The sequence below is a fragment of the Abramis brama genome (genome assembly GCF_963993115.1).
Source record: "Abramis brama genome assembly, chromosome: 11".
Classification (NCBI taxonomy): domain Eukaryota; kingdom Metazoa; phylum Chordata; class Actinopteri; order Cypriniformes; family Leuciscidae; genus Abramis; species Abramis brama.
In genome coordinates this window covers 10288539-10312183 of record NC_139973.1, presented here as the reverse complement: position 1 = coordinate 10312183, position 23645 = coordinate 10288539, and the positions used below count along the sequence as shown (strand labels likewise).

Below are 23645 nucleotides of genomic sequence, written 5' to 3'. Positions count from 1 at the left end.
GTATCACAACAAGGTCCCATCTGCTGGGTACAAATACATTTAGAGCCAGTGTATTAGATTTAAGAAAACCAGACATTGCTTCTGGTTAGATGTTCTTTCTGGGCTCAGTGTGCCAGGCCTGTATTTTATTGTTACAAGTGTGATATAGAGCATACTGAAATGTTAATGTGGTTTGATTAGCTTTCACTGAGAATATACAGGGCTTTATAAAGCAATCGTGTAGTATCATAATTAGTTGTAATAATAAATCAGTTCAAAACTTTCATTTGATTTGTATTACTTTCGTCTTGGCTCAACATTGATCTTTCTTCCTAATCAATTTGCAAATAATGGCATGTTTTGCTTGTAAAATAGGCCTGATGGTCTTGGAACAGTAACGGTGGAAGAAAAAGAACGCTTTGAGGAAATCAAAGAACGATTACGTGTCCTTCTGGAGAATCAGATCACAAACTTTAGGTGAGTATGTAGACTTAAGGCATTTATTGAACATTTCACAGCCTGTACTATAGCAAGAAGACTTTGTACACCAGTGGTTCTGTTGGTTTTGTTTCAAGACACATATTTTATCTTGAACATCGAGTGCAATCCAACATCTCATTACATTTTTAGTGTACGAAAGTAGACAAAAATGTCCTTTAAAATCATACATTAAAAATTATATCACCACTGGCTGCGTAGTCCCAACAATATGCAAATTATTAGGCAGAGCAGGGAATTGGACAGTTTTGTAAACACATAAACAACAGCAGAGGTGATTTATCAGCTTAATGCATGGAACAAATGCTGGGCCAAATATCGTATTAGCGGAACATGAGCGGTGCACAGCCATAAGTGCATAAACATGTCAATGTTATTTCAACAACAGAGCTCAAATTATAGCCTGTGCAAATCAAACAAGACACTAGCATGTGGTTTCATTTTTCTCAGTGCGTCTTTTACCTTGTACAGTTTTGTTTGTGGTTTTCAGCATTTGACGTCAGCCACAAAAGATATGGGAAGCATTTTCTTTAAAAGAGTTGCATTGTATTATTCACATTTAGCATTGTTTTTTTTTCCCTTGCTGTCCGTAACCCATTTTTGGTTCTCGTCCCACCAGTCAAGAACCGCTGATGTACACCGTTCTGGGTTTTTTTCTCGACATTGCATCCAAAAATGTGTGTATTGTATACAGGATTTTCTACAGACACAATGCAATTTTTGTTGTTGTAGGTATTGCTTTCCGTTTGGTCGCCCTGAGGGAGCATTGAAAGCCACTCTGTCTTTGCTGGAGAGGGTAATGACAACATTGCTTATATTGATTCAGAGTAGCAGCTGTAGAAGGAAAAGAGAAGCAATTGATGGTATTTTGTTCAGTACCGCCTGCCTCTGTTTACTTGTTCTGCCATGCATCATTATTTCAAATAAATAAAAAAAAAGTTTTAAAAAGTATGACTCATTCATACCAGGACAACAACATTTATGGCACTAGATAAAACAAATGGGATTTGTGTTTTTTCACAGGTGCTTATGAAGGACATTGTGACCCCAGTGCCACAGGAGGAAGTCAAGGCTGTGATTCGTAAATGCTTAGAGCAAGCAGCTCAAATTAACTACCAGCGCATCACTGAATACGCCAGAGTGGAAGGTGACTAGCATTACGCTTTTCTTTCACAGCATTATGATTTTAAAGCACTTAACCATGTGATGATTTGAACCAGAAGGGAACTTTTGTGCTTTTAACTTTTTTTTAAACAACGTCTCCATTAATTTGAATCGATTTAATGCATAAACTGTGGTCCATATTTGAATAATGTGCTTTGAGTAAATCATCTGTTCTTCTACTTTCAGTTTGTGAGAGGAAAATAAATTTAGGTTTGGTTAATTAGGATTTTGTTTAAATTGTAGATTAATTTTGATGGTTTGCAGTTAAGTATATGCATGGGATTTTTTTATATATATTTAAAAAATATATATATAAAATGAATTGCCTGCATTTATGTTACATTTAATTTGATTATTTTATTTTATCTTATTTTACACCAGAGCACATTCTTGAATTACACTGCATCTGTCTTGTTTGAAATAATATACTTGTTTCTTCTACGGTCAATTACTGCTTTTGTTTCTTTCTCTGTTTTCAAGAAAAGTTTCAATGTCTTCTTGTCCATTCTCCTTTTGTGGACTTGTGTGTAAAAAAAATGCATTCAAATCCACACAAAGAAGAGCTTCTGACCATTTCCTATGTGTTGCGATAACATAGAAGATTGGAAATTGGACATTTTTCAGATGCTCTCCACCCATTCTCTTTTCTATTATTATGGCTGAGATCAGGATGATAAACGACATCAGGGTAGAGAAATGGTTACAGAGGAGGAAAATGAGTCGGTGAACAGAAAGGAGTGCAGGAATGGGGAATAATCTTGCGGTGAAATAAATTAAGTATGTGGGAAGGAATGGTTGTAGGGTGGAAGAGTCCATTAGAGGAAAACAGGTTGAGGGAAAGAGCAATGAGATGAAGAGGGAAGCGTCCATGAAACAATGCCAGGCTGGGCAACGAGCATGAAAGAGGATTAAAAAGAAGCAAAAGATGGGCAATAGCGATGGGTTTCTGTTTGTGGAGGAGTAGAAGGCATTGAGAGCTGGTTTTGAGGAGGATGTTTGTGTTTAGATGTTTGAAGATATTTTTAAATCATCGCTCTGAATGAATGCTCAAATTCTTGGTTCTGTCGCTTATTTCGAACAAGGTGACAAACCAATGATACAAATGCCACAAATGGTAAAGTAAAAAAAACACAGTATCAGTTTACAATTGTGCCTCTCTAATGGGCCTTGACTGCTTGTTCCCTGATTGAATAAAGTGACACAATTTCCTTAAGTATAACTCACCCAAATATGAATCTGTCATCAATTACTCACCCTCGTGTCAATTGAAATGCACATGGTTTTCTTTTCTTTAGTGGAACACATAGGAGATATTTCGCTCACTGTCTGCTGCCCTTTTCCATAAAACAAAAGTGGCTGAAAAATAGTATAAAATCAGTCAAATTTTGAAATCCATGGAAGAAAGAAAATTATGCTTCAAGTGACAGAGTTTTAATTTGGGTGAACAATACACTACTGTTCAAAAAAAATTGCGGCCGGTAAGATTTTTAAATACTTTTGAAAGAAGTCTCTTATGCTCGTCAATGCTGCATTTATTTTACGACATGAATGTCTTCAGTGTCACATGATCCTTCAGAAATCATTCTAATATGCTGATTTGTTGCTCAAGAAACATTTCTTATCATTATCAATGTTAAAAACAGATGTGCTGCTTAACACTCTTGTGGAGATTCAGAGCAGCATTTATTTGAAATAGAATTTTTTGAAACAAAATAAAAGTCTTTACTGTCACCTTTGATCTATTTAAAGCATCCTCGCTAAATAAAAGTATTAATAAAAAAATACAAAATAAAAAAAATCTTACTTGCCCCAAACTTTTGAACAGTAGTTTTCCACGTCTACTTTATTCTTCATTTTTAGTGTCTCTAAGTGAGAATTCAAGGGTGATTTAATGGTTTTAACCATCAAATCATGTTGTATTATCCAACGTTTTCCAAAACCAGATTTTATTCTTCTTAATGAGAACTTCCCTTAACACAAGACATCCCATCACCATAACCGACCCTTGACCCCCTTTCCTCTGACCCCAAACTCTTGCATGCCGGAATCCTCTTTTTCTTTAGGAAAAAAGAGGGAAATGTATGATCATCCTGTCTACTCCTTGGCAACACAAGTTATGGATTTAACCATCCGTGAGTAACAACTCCTCACCCCTCATTCTTTACCTCTCTTCCATCAAATCAACCCTCCATGTCGCATCCTTCTCTGAACTTTTCTGTTTTGCCATTTTCATACAGATGACAGACACTGAGTAGAGAACGATACGTAATGTTCCGATTCCAATTTCTTTGACAGAGATGTTCCATCTGTTTGTAATACGACATGACTGATGCATCCGTTCTGCTTCCTCGTGTTCATTTTTGGTTGAAGCTCCTGTTTGTGACTTGAATGCATTTTTACTTTGCTCGCTATTTTACTTTGTCTGAGTGTATATCGTTACTGTGGTGTGGTAGGTGGTTTCACTGGGGGGTTCCAGACACATCAACAGGTGACTGAGCTACCGGGAGAGCAGGAGTTAGTACACGTGTACGAGCTATAACTTACGTGTTCCAACATCACAAGTTTGTCTTGTTCGTGATTACTACAGCTGTGTGCAGTTTGTCATGCAACCGAACAATGGCTATTGTCTCTTTGTTTCCTTCAGTTGCTACTGTGCTATGTGTTTTTGTTCTTGTCATTCCAGGTAAATATCTACATGTGTGTTTATTTGCCTTTTTATTATTTTTATTATTCTATTTCAAATATATACTAATTCTCTAGAGAGCAACCAAGAGTGAAATGACCAGGGATGTTGCAGTGACTTTGGGCTAAAACATGCCACCTTGAGGAATAATTCTTTTTCCCTACAGTTCTCCCTTCTCTCTCTCCCTTATTTCTCCCTCTCCTTATGTGGCTCTGACTCTCTTTTTCTTTCTTTCTTTCTCTCTCTCTCTCTCTCTCCCTCTCTCTCTCTCTCTCTCAAGTTGAGAAAACTCTAAAGGATCAGAAGGATCCAGGTGAAGCTATGTTTGACGTCATCCCCTGTCCCCTTCAACACATCCTGGCACATGCACATGACACAATTACAGAGAACTTTTTTTAGTCTGAAAGTCCTGTACTCACCATGACACAAGGTCCACTCTTGTGCAATTCTTTTTTTGTGAAGATAGTATTCTTCTATCAATATATGCACAAAATTTGGGTAAAAACTTATTTTGTGTTATATTATGCCTTTAGAAATTGAAACAGAGCCTCTGAGCGCTACACAGTCTGCCTAATGGTGTTACATTATGCAGACTTACAAGAAGTAATTCTATCTTTCACAAAGATTTCAGTGGCAGTTTTTTCAATGTGTTAAAATGTGAGTGGAGAATGATTTGCAAATGTTTCTCTCTAAAGCACTGGGAATAAGATAATTGAAGTATATCTGAATCTTGACATCAATGGATTTTCTAAATAAGTGGTTCTCAACTAATTTTGCTTCAGAACTTAGATGTTTCATTGGGCACCAAGTGCCAAACCTACACCATATCAAAATGTAAAAGTAAAACAAAAAATATAATTTTATTAATATTACAAACTTAATAATACTTTATTTATTTATTTTATATTTTGTTAGGTTGAAACTATGCCAAATTCTTTGTCTAATTTTGCTACATTCTATCCACTAACTAAAGTTTAAAGATTTTACGCACTACATTTGACATCAGCAACAAAATGGAATGCCAATTTGTTGCATTTAGCTTTGTTTATTGTTTTGTGAGAACGGACTTGCAAACTGTTTTTGAGACAAAACCCACCAGTTGAGAACTACTTTTCTAAATCACCATCCATTTAAGAGATATTTCGCTTCTTTAATTCCCAGTCCTGGTTTTAGAAATGTGACATTTTGGACACATTGAAAATAGATAAAGTATGAAATTTGGATAATGGTAATCATAGATTATCATTAGATCCATTGTCATTACTTTATCATGTTGTGTTGATGACATCATGGCCTTAGGAAGAGTTAGAATGAGCTTCTGAGCTTCAGAGTGTAGTAAATTTCAGTACAGTGCCCCACAACTCCATTAATAACCCACAAATTTAACAGGCCAATAAACCATTGGCATAAAAGTGAACATTTCACACTCTAGACACCAAGATTAAAGAGTCAGACCAAATGATAAATAAGTAATGTCCTTCATGTCTGAAGTAGCATTTCGGTCAATAAATTAAAGATTTTTTTCTCCTTCAGTGGAGACCTCAGCATTGCTGAGTTGGTTGGTATTTTACTTTATTTAGCTTTTTTTCTTTCTTTTGGTTTTCTGTCTTATTCATTTCATCTTGTTCAGGCAAAAGTTGATTATATGTTAAAATCAGAAACACTATTGTGTGTCCTGATGTCCTCATTTCATCAAAGTGTTGCATATGTCTGACAATCTGGTCTACTCTTTCTCTCATGTGTTGGCCTTAAATGAGAAGTCCTACTAATTAATATTAATATACCGAGATAGATTAAAAATACAGTTTAAGGATTAAATGTATATAGCCTACAGTGGGGTCTAAACGTCTGTGTCCACATTAAATATCTAGAATTCAAATCCGGAATTAAAGTTTTAGGCTTTAGGAAATGTTATGATGTGAAATAAATATGGCATAGTAATGATTCTGCATTTCTTCTGCAAGATTCTGAAATTTGTGAGTGACATTGACCAATTTTCTAAAAATTTAAGGGTCAGATGTTTTTGCTCCATTGAAGATGCAAAAGATAAAGACATTTTATGTTGATTTTTTCATTTAAATTATGATGTCGATAATATTTGTGATGATGAAACAAAATTTAAATCAGAAAAAGAAAAAATAGAACCACTTGTGGTCTCAAGACTTTTGAACCCCAATTTAGTTGCAAGCTTTTTTGCCTCAAAGATTACAAATAACCGATTTACAGGAGCATTCTAGTGTCTCTGACGTCAGTTAGGCATCTTTTCTTGAAGTGTTATGAGTGTCATCAACAGTGTTGTCATTTCTGCATGCTCAGTTAGGTATTTATGACCTTAGCTTCTTTAGACTGCATTGTAGTGCTCATGACATCACAGATTCATAGAATAAATATATTAATCAACCACTGTAATATTAACCATCCCTCTTCTCCCCACCATTCTGCTCCAGAGAATGTAGCTAACCTAGCTACGCCTGCTAAAAAACTGGAGCATGCCATCCGCCTTGCGGAATTAGTCATTGAGGTTCTACATCAGAACCAGGACCACCACGCAGAGGTGAGTCTGGACTCGCTCTCTCTTTCCCTTACGTTCACTCTCTTTTTTTCTTTATCTAGTACAAAATAAGGTTGATTTAAAGTGCCAGTGACTCCTCTCTTATAACAAAAAAGGCAGCTGTGCAGTTTGCACAGTGCAGTTTGTATTAGTGTAAATTAGTGAAACAACAAGAGTTCACTCTCCCATGAGATCTAGGTCTCTAAACCACTTTCCCTGGATCTATACTCTAAAGTAAGCCTCAGAATACAGATTGTTTCTGTGTTCTAAATGTTAGAAAGATTCCTTTGCAATTCCCCTTGGCCTTTTTGAGCCAAGTAAAGGTTTCAGCCGTAATTATAATAATTGGCCTGTTTCAACAGTTACTACTCTAGGAACAAATGCATTTTTGGCATTATTCCCAGATGCAATTTTAAGTATTAGGTAATCCATGGTCTTCCTGAGATTTATAGATTTACTGTATCTTTCTGAATATGCTTAACAGGCTGCGGTCACAAGTACAGGAGACCAGTCGGTACAGTATCATGTTTCTTTTTTTCTTAAGTTGTCATCACATAGTGTACCTTTTCCCTCAAGCATGTTGATTCACGCAGTTAAGGGCTTTTCTGTTATGTCTGGGTGGATGGGGCAAGACGATGCTTAAAGAACATGATGGAATTGACATAAAGTGTTTAGCTTTGGTCTCTTGGAATTCTGGGAAATGAAATATCCCCCACCCCACACACACACTAATCAAAATGCACAAATTAGCAAAATATTTGAGTTTAAGCACTTTATCTTCAAGACATTATGATAGAACCATCTGTAAATCATTCTGTTAACATTTGTGAAAATACAATGCTAGAACTTCGTTGCTGCCCAACTGGTGGCATCATACTATATAACTATTTGAAGGCCATTTCAACCTTAGAGTAAAAATATCCCCCAATTGTGACATTAAATCTCACCATTGCGACTTTGCTTCTCATTATTGCGAGTTTATAACTCACAATGTGACTATATGTCACAACGTCACTTTAAATCTCGCAATTGTGACTTTTTGTCCAAAAGTTTTTTGGAAAAAAATTGTTTATAATTAACACTTTGCACATACATCACTCTCTACATGTTCATGTTTTTCCTCACCATTCACTCCATGGTGTTGTTGCAGGGAAAAGAGGTATGTGGCTAAAATGAATGCAATGAAAAAAGCCCCTTACTGGCTTGTGCATGAGCTATGAAGAGTTCCCTCCCCCTGTAATGTCCCATTCCTCACAACGTGAGCGAATGTATTGCTGCGTCCGACATGGGTTTGTCTTAATTCCTCAGCATTGTGCCTGTCAAGTCTCCCTTCAAACTTCTTGAAAGGCTTGCGTCCCCCACTGGCAAGGTCAATGCTCAATGATTCCTTTGCTTCCAGGGGGGAATGTTTACATATTTACGCACCCGCAACACTATGTACCACCTTAACCTTTCCCAATTAGTCGTGTTCCCTTCTGCTAGTGTACTTGAACAAGAGGTCTTCTCAGGTCCTACCCAACCTGAATCAGTTCTTTCCATGCACCCGACGTGCATAAATGAATACAAAAGAAAAGAAAAACTCGCCCGAAAAAGATCCTATAAAATTTGAGCCTGACCATACCTTTTTTAGACAATTTTCCTCTGTTACCCGAATGTAACAGAGGCAGAAACGTCTACACATGCCTGCAGCCCAGCATGCCAGTGGCAAGTGGTTACTTTTTCTAACTGGCTTGACGCAGGTTTAAATCAGAGACGACAAATAAGAAACACCACAGCAGGTGTAGATTTAAAAGTATTACCATCTTCCGACCTTATTTGTAGATAAACATTAATTCTCCGATTTATTTACGTTAGTTACATTGTTACAGTATATATAACACATTGATATATTTGTTTTAAATAATATATTGATAAACGCATGAAATAAATAATGGAAAGTTGGCCATTTTTTAAACAAACGCGGGTCATCTTGGGTCCATTCTGAAAAAGCACATTTATTTCAGCTACTACTATCTGATGTGACCCATGTCCCAGGCACTCGTCAAAGTTTTGGACCCGAACCTGCTCTGGTCTCCTGTCAGAAATCGTGTTATCTGATTGAAGTGGATCCGTGAAGACCTCTAACTTGGACTTGAACAATCCCTCGAAATGACCAAATCAATGTCATAACATAGCCCTCTTCCCAGGACCACTCTTGCTGATTTTAATTTATAGTAAAGTTTTTGTATTCAATCAGTATGTTAATGATAACACCTATCCAGCGCTCCCAGATTAGCAAGAAGGGCCTTGGGGAAGGATTCATGGGTTGCTTGGATTTGGTGTCTCTTATCGCTTTTTACCACACTTTACTTGTCTGTCTGGTTAAGCTCAGCCATATGCATTGCCCCGCTCCACTAGCAATTGCTATATTAAGTGCTGACATTATGAACCAAGTAGCTTTTTCAAGAGTTAAATATGAAGCATGCAGGTAAGTGCTATGGTAAGTCTGGTTTTAGAGCTTGCTATCCCTTTGTAGCAGAGCGGATTTGGGGGAAAAAGTTTCGGGGCTCTTTGAAGCTGTGGGTTTAGAGGGGTAAAAAAGGAGGTAGCATGCAACCAAAGGGAAGGATTAAGCCTCTGATCAGATCCCTGAATGGGGTTATCACTGGTCGGTTGTTTTAATTAGAAGAAAAGTGTTTTATGCCAAGACTGCAAGTAAGCTTGATTGATCTAAGAAACTCCTGCTCAATACCCCACTACAGGCCCAAAATTTATGGTCACTTTAAGAAATTAAAGAAGAAATATTCATCAAACCATATGCTTTGCTAAGTAAAGAAGCCTGCTGCTTGCAGTCTTTGGCGTATCAGGGACGGCAATGTTGCATGATCGCAAGACACATCCCCATCCCAACGGTAGGGATGCAGTGATGTGAACGGTTGAACTACATCTTCCATTTGGAGGGCAAAAGCATGCAGGAATTTCTACCTCACTTGCATGAGAACTGCACCTCCTCTGGCATCTTGACTCCACTGGGAATTGACCTGATATAGGAAAAATGGAATGACCTCAGGTCACAAATATACAAACATTTGCAACACAAGATTTAATGTATCGTCATTTTTTTAGATTTGAATGACATGCTAAATTTTAATTTAGTTTCTCTTATTTTAATTAACATGGTTACTTTAGAGGGCCTCATAATTCTTGAGATATGCAATTTTGTATAGAAGCTTCATATATTTCTTATGGTGAAATGTTTTTCACAATATTTAGACTTTGTTTTGAAAGCTATGTAGTAGAATTTTCTGTGTTGCAAATATAAATGGTTTAATGTAAGTTCAGTTTTAAAGTCCATAATGCTTAACTTTTTACCTTAACCCTTTAGCCTTGTAAACTGGTTACTTGAATGCCTTATCTATTTAATAAACATTATGACCTCAAACAATAAAGCAAAACATGAACCCCTCAGACCAAAACTCTTACTTCAACCTTATGGCTCAAATGAAGGGCCATTACTTTACAAATAGATTTACAAAGTGAACGTGTGAAATATCATATGGCGGACCCTTAACCAGTTTACAATCTTTTTCTTGCCTGAGATTACGTTATACACTTGCGATTTCTAACTTTCTGCTTCTTTCTCCATTCTTTCTTCCTTTACTGGACTATCAAGGCATTTGCATGGTGGTCAGACCTGATGGTGGAGCACGCTGAGAACTTCCTGTCGCTCTACGCTGTTGAAATGGATGCGGCTCTTGAGATCCAGTCTCCTGAGAGCTGGGACAGTTTCCCGCTCTTTCAACTTCTAAATGACTTCCTCCGTACTGACTGTAAGCACTTCTTCCATCACTTGGTTAAGAGTTCTGAAAGTAAAAGTGTTATAACTCTGGATAAAATAGCTATTATAATGTAAAAGTTAGGTATGTTGCTCTCAAAATTGTCATAACCTGGTATTTCTTCCTGTTTTTACAGATCACCTGTGTAATGGAAAGTTTCACAAACATCTGCAGGACCTGTACGCCCCTCTTGTGGTGCGATATGTGGATCTTATGGAGTCCTCCATCGCTCAGTCCATTCACAGGGGTTTTGAGCGGGAGTCATGGGAGCCTGTAAAGTAAGACACCACTTTCTCAACAATGTGCGGTGACTGGGAGCCAGGGCCTTTTAGGACAAAACCATCACCAAAAAAAATTAAAAATCAAATATACATGAGATAGCAGGTGCAGGCATATCCTCATCCTTTGACGGATATTGTTCTCTGAAAAATCTATGCAGTTAATTGAATGAAACCCTTTAGTATCCAGTTAGATTTTCTCAGGTAAAATCTAAAACCAGTTTGTTTACGCCATTGGAACCATTATAATTTCAATTTTCTAAGTAGAGTGACCTTAACCATGCCTTACATGAGAAAGCTGCCAAACATCAGAGGAAGTTCACCAAGTCCACAATCTATCAGTCTTCAGTCAGTGTCTTGCCGGTTTCCATCTTTTTTTTTTGTGAACTAACCCTCATATTGTGCGCTTTAAACAAAATGCTTTTTATCTCCTAATCAATTGTTCTGTCATGCTTGATTTTGGTTTGCATGTTCATTTTAATAATTTTGAACCAGATCCTAACGAACAGATAACAATGTTTAGATGACCTGCTATCTTTAGAAAAGATACAGCCTACTCAAATATTCCCAGCCTAACACAATACTCTTCTGTCAATTAAGCTGATGCCCCTTGAGAAATATGTCAGTATGGTTTTCTTCATTTGTTTGCTGTCTGTTTTTATGTGTAAAACCCGATCACCGTCCTCTAATCTTTCAAGCTGCTGTTTGTTCTTGCTGTGGAAAAATTCTGCTTTTACTTCCTTTTTATACAAGTGTGCTGTTTTGTCTATATTATTGACCACAAGTTTTTTTCTACTCAGGTCTTCTGTTTAAATGTGCTGTAGATTCTCTCCTTACATTTAATGATCAGTTTTATGTGTCTGCTCTTTATGTGTAAAGATGGTCTTTTCCATTTCTCAGTTTCTATTTTTTTGTATTGTATGTCTTACATTGCATTATTTGCAGCATTCCACACTGCCACTGTTATGGATTTTTTTGTTTCTTTTTTTTGTCTGTTTCTGCAGGAGTTTAACAAGTAATCTGCCCAATGTGAATCTACCAAATGTGAACCTTCAAATTCCCAAAGTACCAAATCTTCCCGTGCCAGTAGCAGGACTATCTGTTAACCTTCCACAAATGCCTAGCTTTTCCACTCCGTCCTGGATGGCTGCTATTTATGACTCTGAGTGTGTATTCAATGCATTTACCTGAGATCTGATGCATTCAAAAGTCTTCTTGGCATGAAAATATTTTGAGTGGCTTTAGTTAACTTATCTGCAGTTAAGCATTATTGCATTGCAAGATATTTGCTACATTTATCAATGGTTAAATGACATTCGGATTATGGCTATATACAAGATAACTACAAGTCAAGATGACTTGCCTCTAGAATCATTCTCATGTCAAGTAGCCTGCAAAGGGTTCCAGACAGGCTCATGTGATTTTGTTATTTGAAATGAGAACTGAAAAGCTCTTCATTTTCCTCAATGTGCATGCCATTGAGGTTAAACTGTGGTGGTGAGATCTGGATTGCAACCCAAACCTACAGTCAAGCCAATAGTTTTTTATTCAAATGCAGTTCTATATAATCCATACAATATATCAAGTAGTATAGATGGCTTTAAAGCCAAGACACACTGACTGACAACCATTAATTTTCGACTAAAATCATAAGTAAACAACTCATAATGGAATAAAGCCCTTTTTGATATCATGGGGTCTTTAAGTGTAGTCATCCCTCTCATTTCTCCTCTCAGTATTCAGTTATTTGAAAAAAGTTCTTAGATTTTTCATTCCCTATTTCTGACCAATGCCATTGTAGTCAATACTTAGCTACTATTTTATTCTCTTTAGCAAGTGATTTCTAAAAGTGGGACATTAGGCTTCGTTGATTCTTTATTCAGAAATACTGGTAGAATCATGTCAATGATAAGAAAATTTTTTCCTTGAGAATAGCAAGGCAGAGAGGTGTTCTAAAACAGTAAGAGACATTGGGGTTTTTTTGTGTGGAAGGTACCAGTGGGTGTGGGTTGGTAGAACTCCCTGCCTGGTCGTAGCTCTGTCACTGCGTTGGTAGTTGATGCTCTGAAGTAGAGGTTACTTCAGTGTAGCTGGCATCCAAGGCAGTAGAAACTAACACCCAAAGAGTTTAAACATCAGAGTGGGCTTCTTTTTCAACAAATACACTAGAACGCCATCACATTTACAGTTGATCACTGAATCATACCCATTTTAATAAGGACATTAAAATTTCAAGCTCAGTTCATACTCTACATTTCTTGAACCTAACCAATTCCAAGATAGCAGCATGATTCACTCTTATGTTTTTACTCTAACCTGGCCCTTACGACACATCTGTCTACTCAGGATGGCAGCGTCCTCAGAGTCGACTGCATGGTGTGTTTTGATCTTGGGACCTCCTATAGTCTTGGTGGGCATGGGTGGTGAGAGAGAGAGTCTTTACCTACTTTAATTATTTGGCTTAAATGTATAGTTCGCCCAAAAGTGAAAAATCATTTACTCACTCCATGTCATTTCAAACCTGACTTTTTTTTCCCTTCTTTGGAGCACAGAATGTAATACAATGAAACTCAATGTTTTGGACCCCATTGACTTTCAATATATAGACAAAAATATTCTTCAAAATATCATCTTTTGTGTTCCAAGGAATATATGAATTTGGAATGACATGAGGGAATTTCATTTTGGGGTTGAACTCTTTAAGAATTATATTATATATATTGAGACGTCTTTAACATTAACTCCAAGGAGTATTGATTCTCCTACTAGGTAACCAACATGTCATTAATAGCATTAGCTTCATCTTAGCAACATCTTGCTTAACGTCTGTTAGTTTGCAACTGTACCTTTGCAAGCCTTCTCTCACCATGACATTCCCAGACCCCTCTCCTTTAGAGCAAGTTGACAGAGCAAACTATGCATGAATTTAGGTCAGTCCTACAAGGTTTAATAGCCACGCAAAAATGCAAGTTTATTGATGTGTTTTGTAAACACACCAATCTTTTATTTTGCCATGCACTGATTGTGCAAACGCATTCCCTATAAAGTACTCATTCCATTTCTGAGGGTTATACTTTAGGACTGCCAGTTAGTGTATGGCTAAAATAAAGCGATCTTTAAGTCTTAGATACTCTGCATCTTTCTTAATACCTGAATATCTTGAACTCTTGACATCTAATATCTTACTATACCTGGCAGTAATGGCTCGGGAACATCAGAAGATTTGTTCTGGAAGTTGGATGCCCTACAGACCTTCATCAGGGACCTACATTGGCCGGAAGAAGAGTTTGCCAAACACCTGGATAACCGTATGAAGCTCATGTCTAGTGACATGATTGAGACAAGCGTTAAACGGTAAAATAGTATCTCGTAACTAAACAGACTCAAAATGATTGATGGTACACATGAAGATTTGAAACGTCTGTTAAATATGAATGACATTCAATGCAAGATGACTCATCTATTTCACACACTTTGCTGGTCAACAGCACCAAGGGAGCGTTTGAATCGAAGCTGACCAAAAGCAGCCGTTCCACAGACTTTCGCATCCCACTGTCCTTATGCACCATGTTCAATGTGATGGTGGACGCCAAGGACCAGTCTGCAAAACTGTGTGCCATGGAAATGGGCCAGGAGGTAATTGGCAGAACTTGTTCTGTTTGTTGTGATTGACAAAAGCTTGATCTATGTTGGTACTTTCACATATCACATCATCCTCAGGAATGCCAGAAACTTTATGCAGTTGTTTATGAGTATACTTTCATAGAATTGGAAGTGTGTCTTTTCCAAAAGAGTTTTGTATAATATATATAAAAAAACTGTGAGTGAAATCATATTTTATACATATTTTGGTCTCCATTAATTACAATTTCATGTTCGGTCAACCTCATTAGTTAGTATTTATTTTGCAAGGCTGCATGTTTTAGTGTGTAAACCAGAATATTTAGTGACATACAGGCATGAATATAGGCACCTGCATCTTTATGATAAATCTGAGTTTAAACAAACAGATGTGCAGTGAACACTGGCTACAGCTGTCTTTATATATGCACTATATAAGCTTGTCTGAGTATTTAAACCTGTCTTCACCTTTTAGAAACAGTACCACTCTCAAATCGATGAGCTTATTGAAGAGAGTGTAAAAGAGATGATTTCTCTTTTGGTGGCAAAGGTACGTTTTGAGAAAATGGCTGACATTACTGGATTGTTATAAGTCTAGATGAGTCTAGATAAGTCTTCAATGAGTTATTGGTTTTGTGCTACCTGAACAGTTTGTGGTCATTCTGGAGAGTGTACTTGCCAAGATCTCCAGGTATGATGAGGGAACCCTCTTCTCCTCCTTCCTCTCCTTCACAGTAAGAATCTCTTTTATATTCTAGTACAATTCTTGGACAAGTAATTGTTGTTTATCTATTTCTGTATTTCAATATGAAAATGTCTTTAGGTGTTTAACTTATTTAAGAGGAGGAAAAAAATCTTATTGTACCTTAAAGGAACTTTTTATTTATTTCAGGTGAAAGCTGCATCAAAATATGTGGATGTCCCTGTGAGTATTAAAAATGCAACATACTGTACATTCATTGATATTTCTCCTTTTTTTTCAAATCCATTTTATGCAAAACTAACTTTTTCTCTTTACGTCCCCCTTCTACAGAAACCAGGGATGGACGTTGCTGATGGCTATGTGACCTTTGTCCGTCACTCTCAGGACATTCTGAGAGATAAGGTCAATGAGGAGGTGTATATAGAGAGATTATTTGATGTAAGTAAGATGCCGTAGCCGCCTAACAAAGGAGGGCCCATCCAAAATGTGGCAAAACAATGGGGCATATGAGGGATAAGTCACATTTTGAGTGCCGAGCCTGGAGACCTTACATCCAGACACATAAGGCCAATCATGACCTGAAGCTTTCAGTCAGCTCCCTAATGTCTCATTGCTGTGACTTCCTGTTCCAGCTCTCTGTGCTCTGGTGTTTCATTAGCCAAAATGCATTGGACCTTTGTGCTCTGGTGTTGTCTTAGCTAACGTTCGTTGGACTTTATGCTCACAGCAGTTTCTTGTTTAAGAGGCAAAGTGTCACCAAGTGGATTATTTATAAGACAGTGCTCTCAAAAGTGTGAAATGTATTTAAAACCCAAAAATGTGACATTACACACTATTTTTTACATTTATTTTTAAATATTAGCAACATTGCTGACACAAAAACAGCTTAGAGAAATAAGACTGCATATTCATATTCATTTATTTTTTGGTTATACAATTTTTTTATTAATAAAAATATGTAATATAATGATAATTTTACTCATATGGTAATAAGGGATTTTCAAACCAAAGCAATTCAAGCTTATAATATCGTTTCATGTTTTTTTGCAACTCCAAAAAAAAAAACAATTCCTAACTGCTTTAATTTATTTATTTGGCAAGTTTTCTCAGCAAATATTAATATGCAGCTAAATCAATGCCCTAATTTTAAATATCAACTGTCGAAGGGTATAAGAGAGCACTGTTCGATTTAGAAAAATAATCCTTTGTGATTTTGTGAACATGTGTCTTGGTTACACAATGGCATACATGTGTGTTTATATATTTTAATAAGAAATGTAACAGATGTGTGGACCAGTGGTTGTTTTGGATAAGTGAGTGAGTGTGTGTGAGGGGTTTGTCAGCGTTTTTATTATTATTATTATTATTATTTCGTTTTCTGTTTTTGTTTCCAGTATAAATGTGCATCTGAACATTTAGTTGTGTGTCATACCATACTGTAATGAGATGTGTGTATCAGAATATTGTGGAAAAAAGTGTGTATGTGTGTGTGCGTGGCTGTTTGACTGTTAGGAAGAGTATTGCGTAACGTTTTTCAGCTTTACTTGCTTGTGTTTGAAGCATTTGTGACACACATCTTATGCATGCCTGTTGGATCTGCCTTTTTATTTAAAATTCAGTGCTTGTTATGTGCATTGTATTTTTTTTTCTCCACACTAAGTTTGCAATAATGCAGCTAACACCCAACCTCAAAGACCCACAATGAATCTGGCATGTTTTTGCTTTATACTTTTAGTCTGGCCCTGTTAAAACGTCTTAAGAATTCTGTCCAAACTAGTCATCATCAGTGAAAGGTATAGAGGCATGAAATCATAGGCAATTACAAAAATAGTAAAATCTAGAATGGTAGCTGCCATGTAGTAACAATTGATACTGAACGTTTTAAAGGCAAGAACAGTATAGCAGATAGAAACATGAAGGTTTCTGAAGGTAATGATTCCCTGAGTCATTCCAGTTTGAATTCTTGCTTGGACATTTGCGTCAAAAAAGACTGAAACTGTGGAACTTCGTAAGGTTCAGTGTGGTCTTATGAGGTCAGTTGTCAAAAGGCATATTCAGCTGAGGGCTGTACGTCAAAAACAATTAGCAGGATTGATTAGTCACTGTTAATTGCTAATTCAACTATCAAACTTACATTCAGGGTTCGATTTAAAAAAAAAAAAAACACTCACCCAAAGGGTTAAATTTTAAAGCGTATGTAAACATAATTTCTACTACATAGTAAAAATAGATCTTTCGAAGTTGTAAAATACATTTTACAGATTGTTTTACAAGAAAATAACATTTTAAGTCTATCTACTTCAAAATGTCGTTTAATTCAGTGTGTTACTTGCCGTTTCTTTGTAATTGAAGAGTTCAGATCTGAAATTTTCTTCTAGAATGATCATTTTTATCAAGCTCGTATATTTAAGTTCAGTAATTTCACTTAGATGGCAATTAATAGGTAATTTTCATTGCCATTTAAGTGAAATTACTGAACTTAAATATACGAGCTTGATAAAAATGATCATTCTAGAAGAAAATTTCAGATGGCACTTAGAGGCTTTTGCATCTGAACTCTTCAATTATTTGTGAAACTAGCAATTTCTGAGTGAAACGTTTCGATGTAAATCCTACACTAATTTTTTTTCAGTTTTCAGTGCATGGACATGAATGATACTGGCTTGTTGGGGAAAAATAGACAAATAAAAAAATCCCATATCTTGGGACTAGAGCATCAACGGGATCTACAACCCTCTATCTTACAAGCTGAATATATCTCTCTCAGTATCATGGTCTGAATGGGGAACCATGGCATTTTTTTTTTTATTTTTTTTTTGTATTATGCAACTTGTTTTACAGATTTTAGTTGCATGCAACTACATTTCTGTATGTCTGTTATATCATTTTCATTACATTCTCCCTCTCTAAACACTTTGTACTCACGTTATCCTAACCCTAAGATAGCATCCTGACTCATTGTGCATTCCTTCTAGGACAAAGTGGAACTTATCTCTAAATGTCCTGATGTTTGATCACATTCTGTCGAGTGGCATGAGTTCTAATCAAATAATCTTCCTGTGTACATCTTCTAGCATGACCCACCTCCTAAAAATCCCACCTCATGCACAAACACACACAGCTCTCAGCCCTGTACACTCACCTGCACTCTCTGCATGCACTGCACGCTCCGACCAGTCAGCTCTTTGAAGAGGACAGGCCAAAACAGAAATCGCCGATCAAACCATCGAATGACCCTAATACAACAAGAAATCTGATTTAATCCACAGTAGCATATCAAGCAATCATTAGTATGATACGTATACAATTAAACATGAATTGGCAAGCCTTCAGTTAAACAGGAAAGGCTGTTTGTACCTCTTGAGAACTGATAGTAGCCCACTTCAAAACTCCCAGATTGATCTGTCCACATACAGTAGGAAACAGCAGTTCCTCTTCGAGATGATAGTTTACATCATTCATTGAACCACACATGTGCTGTTCTCTTTGAACTACAAAGCATTTAGGTCATTCTGAATAAGCATGGTTCTCAGATTTAGAGATTTACATAAAGATAAATATGGTTTAAGATAACAGTACAACACTTTTGCCTGCAAGTTCCGTATTCTCACTTTTTTTTTTATTAGTTTATTTCTGAGAATTCTGATTGTGATTGCATTGATTTTGTTTTTGCATTAATCTTGGGGAGTTGCTTTTGGGTTCTGGGGTGATTTTTAAACTTTTTAATTTTAACGAGTGCTATTTTATAACAGTATGGTTAATGGTGAGGGGCATTCTCGTTTGGCTTTTAAAATCTAAAGACTTAAGCTTAAACAAAAGCCTTATTTAAATCATATGTCAGATAACCAGATTTTTTTTTAAGTTGTTTGAACCTTAGGTTATGGGCTAAGCTGTAAATGTAGGGAAGATTAAAGGAGAACTCCGGTCAATTTTAACATTGAGCTCATTTTTTTGTACATTTGGAGTGCTGTCAATACAGAGAACAACGACAAAAATCGGTGTTGCCTACACTGTGTTATCCTCTTTAAAATTTGCACCCTGTTGACTTCAATGGGGCAATTTTTAAACCTGCTTTTAGCCTCTTAACATCCTTGATGTGTCATTACAAGTGCCCAGCCATTTGAGTGATTCCTTCAGAGTGAACACGGGTGAATCTGACTGCAGTAGATGTGAAAGATATGAATAAAAGTAATGTTAATTCAGCCAGCGCACATACCTGTATTTACATCCTGTTTTCGGTCAAAGTCCAAAGTAGTCGATTGTCGAGTTCACGCGCGTGATCATAGGTAACTAAATCTATGCGCGTGAACTCGACAATCGATTACTATGGACTTCGACCGAAAACAGGATGTAAATACAGGTATGTGCGCTGGCTGAAATAACATCATTTTAATTCATATCTTTCACATCTACTGCAATCAGATTCACCCGTGTTCACTCTGAAGGAATCATCTAACATGGCTGAGCACTTGTATGACACATCAAGGATGTTAAGAGGCTAAAAGCAGGTTTAAAACTTGCCCCATTGAAGTCAACAGGGTGCAAATTTTAAAAAGAGGATAACACGGTGTAGGCAACACCGATTTTTGTCGTTGTTCTCTGTACTGACAGCACTCCAAATTTACAAAAAAATGAGCTCAATATTAAAATTGACCGGAGTTCTCCTTTAAGTATTTGTTTTATTATTAATTATGCAGTTTCCTAATGCATAATTTATTTTTTCAGATGGTCGTACTGCTGGCTCTTGAAATTAATTTCAAATTGTCTGACTAACCTTGGTTCTAAGTGAGGGTGTGATCTTGTAAATGTTGGTATCAGATGTGTGTGTGTGTATGAATGGTGTGCGTCGGTTCGTGTTTTGTAAGATTACTTATGTCTGCCTGTGTGGCTGTTACTGTACGTCTTACACATGCTGATGGTCTTTTGCATGCGTTTGTTTGTCTGTCTGTGTTTTGCTGGAGAATGCTGTGTTTTTGTGCTTTGCAGCAATGGTATACAGCCACTATGAATCTGCTGGCGACCTGGCTGACTGAGCGCATGGAACAACAGCTTCATGTCTATCAACTCAAAATCCTCATCAGGGTTGTAAAGGTATTTTTTTCTAACTTACATGGACGTGTGTATGCTCTGAAGCTGGAGTGATATGATTCTAGTCAAGGTAAAACCACATCGTCTAGTTCTACATTTCAATCTGTGATTAGGGTCTTGCTTAGGGATGCGCAATATTGGTCCCATATCGTTCATTGGCTTTTAAATTTAGGTCTACTGGATATTTGCTATATTTTATTAGATGTTAAATTATGCATGCTCATTTCCCCTGTTTTTACATTTAGATTACCTTTGCTGCCATCTCTCTAAAGTTAAGCTTTAACTCAACACGGCAAATCTCAACATTAACATCCATTTTTTTCATACTGTACATTATATTATTGTGCTTCCTCAATTTACTTGCAGTTTTTAAAATAATTGATTTAAAATTGTGTAGCATATACAGTATGTGCAATATTGTGCAAAATTGGTACCATATTATTTATTGGCAGCATTTTTTTTTTACATTTTAAATTCTATTGGAAATTCGCTGTTATATTAAATATTAATTTATGCATGCTCATTTACCATATTTTTAAATTACCTTTGCTGTCATCTAACACTCAAAGTTAAGCTCAGTAGTATAAGTATTGTATTGTGTAAGTATTGTGCTTCCTAAATTCACTTGCAGCATTTAAAATGATTGATTTGAAATTAATTTAGACAGAATATTTGTACCATATTGTTTATTGGCTGAGTTTTAAATTTAGGTCTATTGAATATTCGCTATATTAAATATCAAATTATGCATGCTCATTTCCTCTGTTTTTAGATTACCTTTGCTGACGTCTAACACTGACTTAAAGTTAAGCTTAATAGTAATTCAGTAACAATGCAAATCCATTTTTCACACTGTACATTATAATGTTGTGCTTCCTAAATTCATGAATTAATAAATGAATTAATTTAGAAAAAAATTATATAGAATTTTAATATCATCTATTTATTGGTATTGTCTAGACTCTAGAATTTTAATATCTTGCATCCCTAGGCTTGCTATTTTTTTCTGGTCTTGTTTGACATGTGGATATTATTTACCATTCGGGGGCAAATAAGTCTGATAGTATGTACTGAAACCAAAAATACAATGCTTAAGAAGGTACAAAGCCGGCTGATATCTCTCATTCTTATAGAAAAAATACCGAGATTTTAGGCTGCAAGGCGTTCTTGACTCTACACTGAACAGCAAGTCGTACGATACGGTACGGAACCGGCTGACCCTGGAGGAAGCCACTGCCTCTGTCAGGGAGGGGGGCATGCAGGGCATCTCGATGAAGGACAGCGATGAGGAAGACGAGGACGACGATTAGAGCATCGAGCCATCCGGTGCCATCCACCACCCTGAACCCGACCCATCTATCCAATCCAACCCAACCCTACCCTACCCCAACACTTTAAACTTAGCCTGATAATGTAAGATGCATGTAACAACTCTGATTACCCAGTTAGCCACTCTAGGATTTCCCCCCATCAGCTCGAATTGCCCACAACGAAGCTATAAAAAAAAACAATAAAAATCAAATAATTGTACTAAAGAGTAAAAAGAATGTTGCAAAGACCATGATTGGCAATTTTAGCTGTGTCATATCATAATAAAGAACAACAAACTAGCACCAGTTTTTCCAACTCATTTATTTGAGGAATTTGTTTCTATGTGTTCCTAAGCAATATGGAGTACCATTTGTTTGATAATGTCGAGTGAGATTATTAGGTGTGTCCCTGTCCAATGCGATAACATATATGGCGCTTCTTTGACGTACTCTTACATACATTAATGGTACATTGTTGTGAAGATGAGTGTATGGACCCTTTTCTTTGTCTTGTCTGTTTTTAAAGTGGATGCCAACTGCTTCGAAACTAAAAATGAACCACTGTATTTAAGTTCAAAACTGTTAACTGTAAATGTCTTCTGTGTCTGCTCACTTCCATTGTACTTTTTTCCTTATTGTGTCGAGGCTCTGTGGCCCTATGTTGCAAATATCCAACTAGCCATTGTCTCACAGGCATCTTAAAATGAAAATGAATTGGTATTCTAGAAATGCAATATTGTCATACCTCCATTTTGATATCTCATGGAGACGTCTTTTAATTAGATGTCAGAAATGACAACAAAAACGGCTATATTTTTGGTTTAGTTTCACTTTTACAGAGGATCTCCCTCTCTATCTATCTCTCTTTTTTAAGTTTGTATGTCCAATTAAAGCCATTCTCTTTATGTAGATCTGTTGAAATTGCTATGTGCCATTTTTTGGGGTCTCACTATTATTTTTGTATATACGATGCTGTACATTGCATTCTGAGCCATTGCTGCATGCCTGTGGGATCCACCTTCTCCAAAAGCTTTTTTGTTTTGTTTTTCTGTGTCAATTAGCTGGTGGATTCATTCTTGCGTTTGCCTTATCAAAGCCAACAGTTGTAATATGCAAGAGCTGTGGCCTCTCAATAAAGATAACATGATGTACTAATTTAACTGTAGATTTTGTTTCTTCGTTTTCAGATGTGGCCCTTAAACATATCGTTGGAAAGCTCTGAGAAGGTTACGTGTTTGGTGAATATTCTGTGATAAAAGTGATAATTTGTGACAAAAATCAATGGAATGTGGGTGTCACCCAGTGGCTATTTTTGGTATAGACCTTATTATTCTCAGCAGCTCCATGAAAGCGAGGCTGTGAGATGTAGACTTGCCGTGTTTTTAATGGCATCCGCAGTAAAATGTAATCACTTGCTCATGTTGTCTGGAGTTTTTAATAGGCTACTGAAATTTCTTGGACAGATATTTTTTGCAGTGTTTCGTCAGCAGAACAATCCAAAACATTTAATAACAGTACAACCCACTGAAGAATTGTAGCCTATGTCTACCCCTCACTGCCTCGCTTTCATTCCCATTTAAAACCCTGTGAAAATCTATAGCGTCTAAAGAAAATCTCATACGAACCTCAATTGTTTTTTACATCTTACATCAAACTTTGGAAAACAACTTGGTATTGCTTTGATTTTATAGTAAGTTTAGAGTCCAAATTATATTTTTAATAGGCCTATATATTCTATTAAAACATGTTTAGTACAGTAGCCTCATTTGCTTTACAGTGAACTTAAACGTTTTTACACTTTCTTTGTTCCCCACTTTTTCTTTAAAAAGAGACCACTGTATTCCAATTTCATGAATAACCATTTAAAGTACAATTTTCACGTATATGTTCAAAAAGGGGGAGACAGTTATCAGGTTAAACTAAAATGTAATTTTTCTGGGGTTTTATTTATTTTT

General features: G+C 36.5%; 1 protein-coding gene across 8 annotated transcripts in view; it reads left to right on the top strand.

Annotated features, from left to right (window-relative positions):
* Nucleotides 1–22850, top strand: part of cadpsb (Ca2+-dependent activator protein for secretion b) — a 78973-nt gene extending 56123 nt beyond the window's left edge. Inside the window, exons 14-30 of one of the 8 annotated variants that reach the window (XM_084127986.1) lie at nt 355–456; nt 1210–1273; nt 1501–1624; nt 4605–4637; nt 6772–6878; nt 7360–7389; nt 10528–10684; nt 10827–10968; nt 11973–12134; nt 14167–14322; nt 14457–14604; nt 15065–15139; nt 15240–15323; nt 15482–15514; nt 15623–15730; nt 20279–20383; nt 21514–22850. In XM_084127986.1, coding sequence (XP_083984112.1) covers nt 355–456; nt 1210–1273; nt 1501–1624; nt 4605–4637; nt 6772–6878; nt 7360–7389; nt 10528–10684; nt 10827–10968; nt 11973–12134; nt 14167–14322; nt 14457–14604; nt 15065–15139; nt 15240–15323; nt 15482–15514; nt 15623–15730; nt 20279–20383; nt 21514–21690 — 1807 coding nt within the window. In that variant the 3' untranslated portion in view covers nt 21691–22850. Of the gene's footprint in view, nt 1–354; nt 457–1209; nt 1274–1500; nt 1625–3704; nt 3774–4604; nt 4638–6771; nt 6879–7359; nt 7390–10527; nt 10685–10826; nt 10969–11972; nt 12135–14166; nt 14323–14456; nt 14605–15064; nt 15140–15239; nt 15324–15481; nt 15515–15622; nt 15731–20278; nt 20384–21513 lie in introns of all 8 variants that reach the window. The other 7 variants (XM_084127984.1, XM_084127987.1, XM_084127991.1 and 4 more) reach the window with 7 other exon arrangements.
* The last annotated feature ends 795 nt before the right edge of the window (nt 22851–23645 follow it).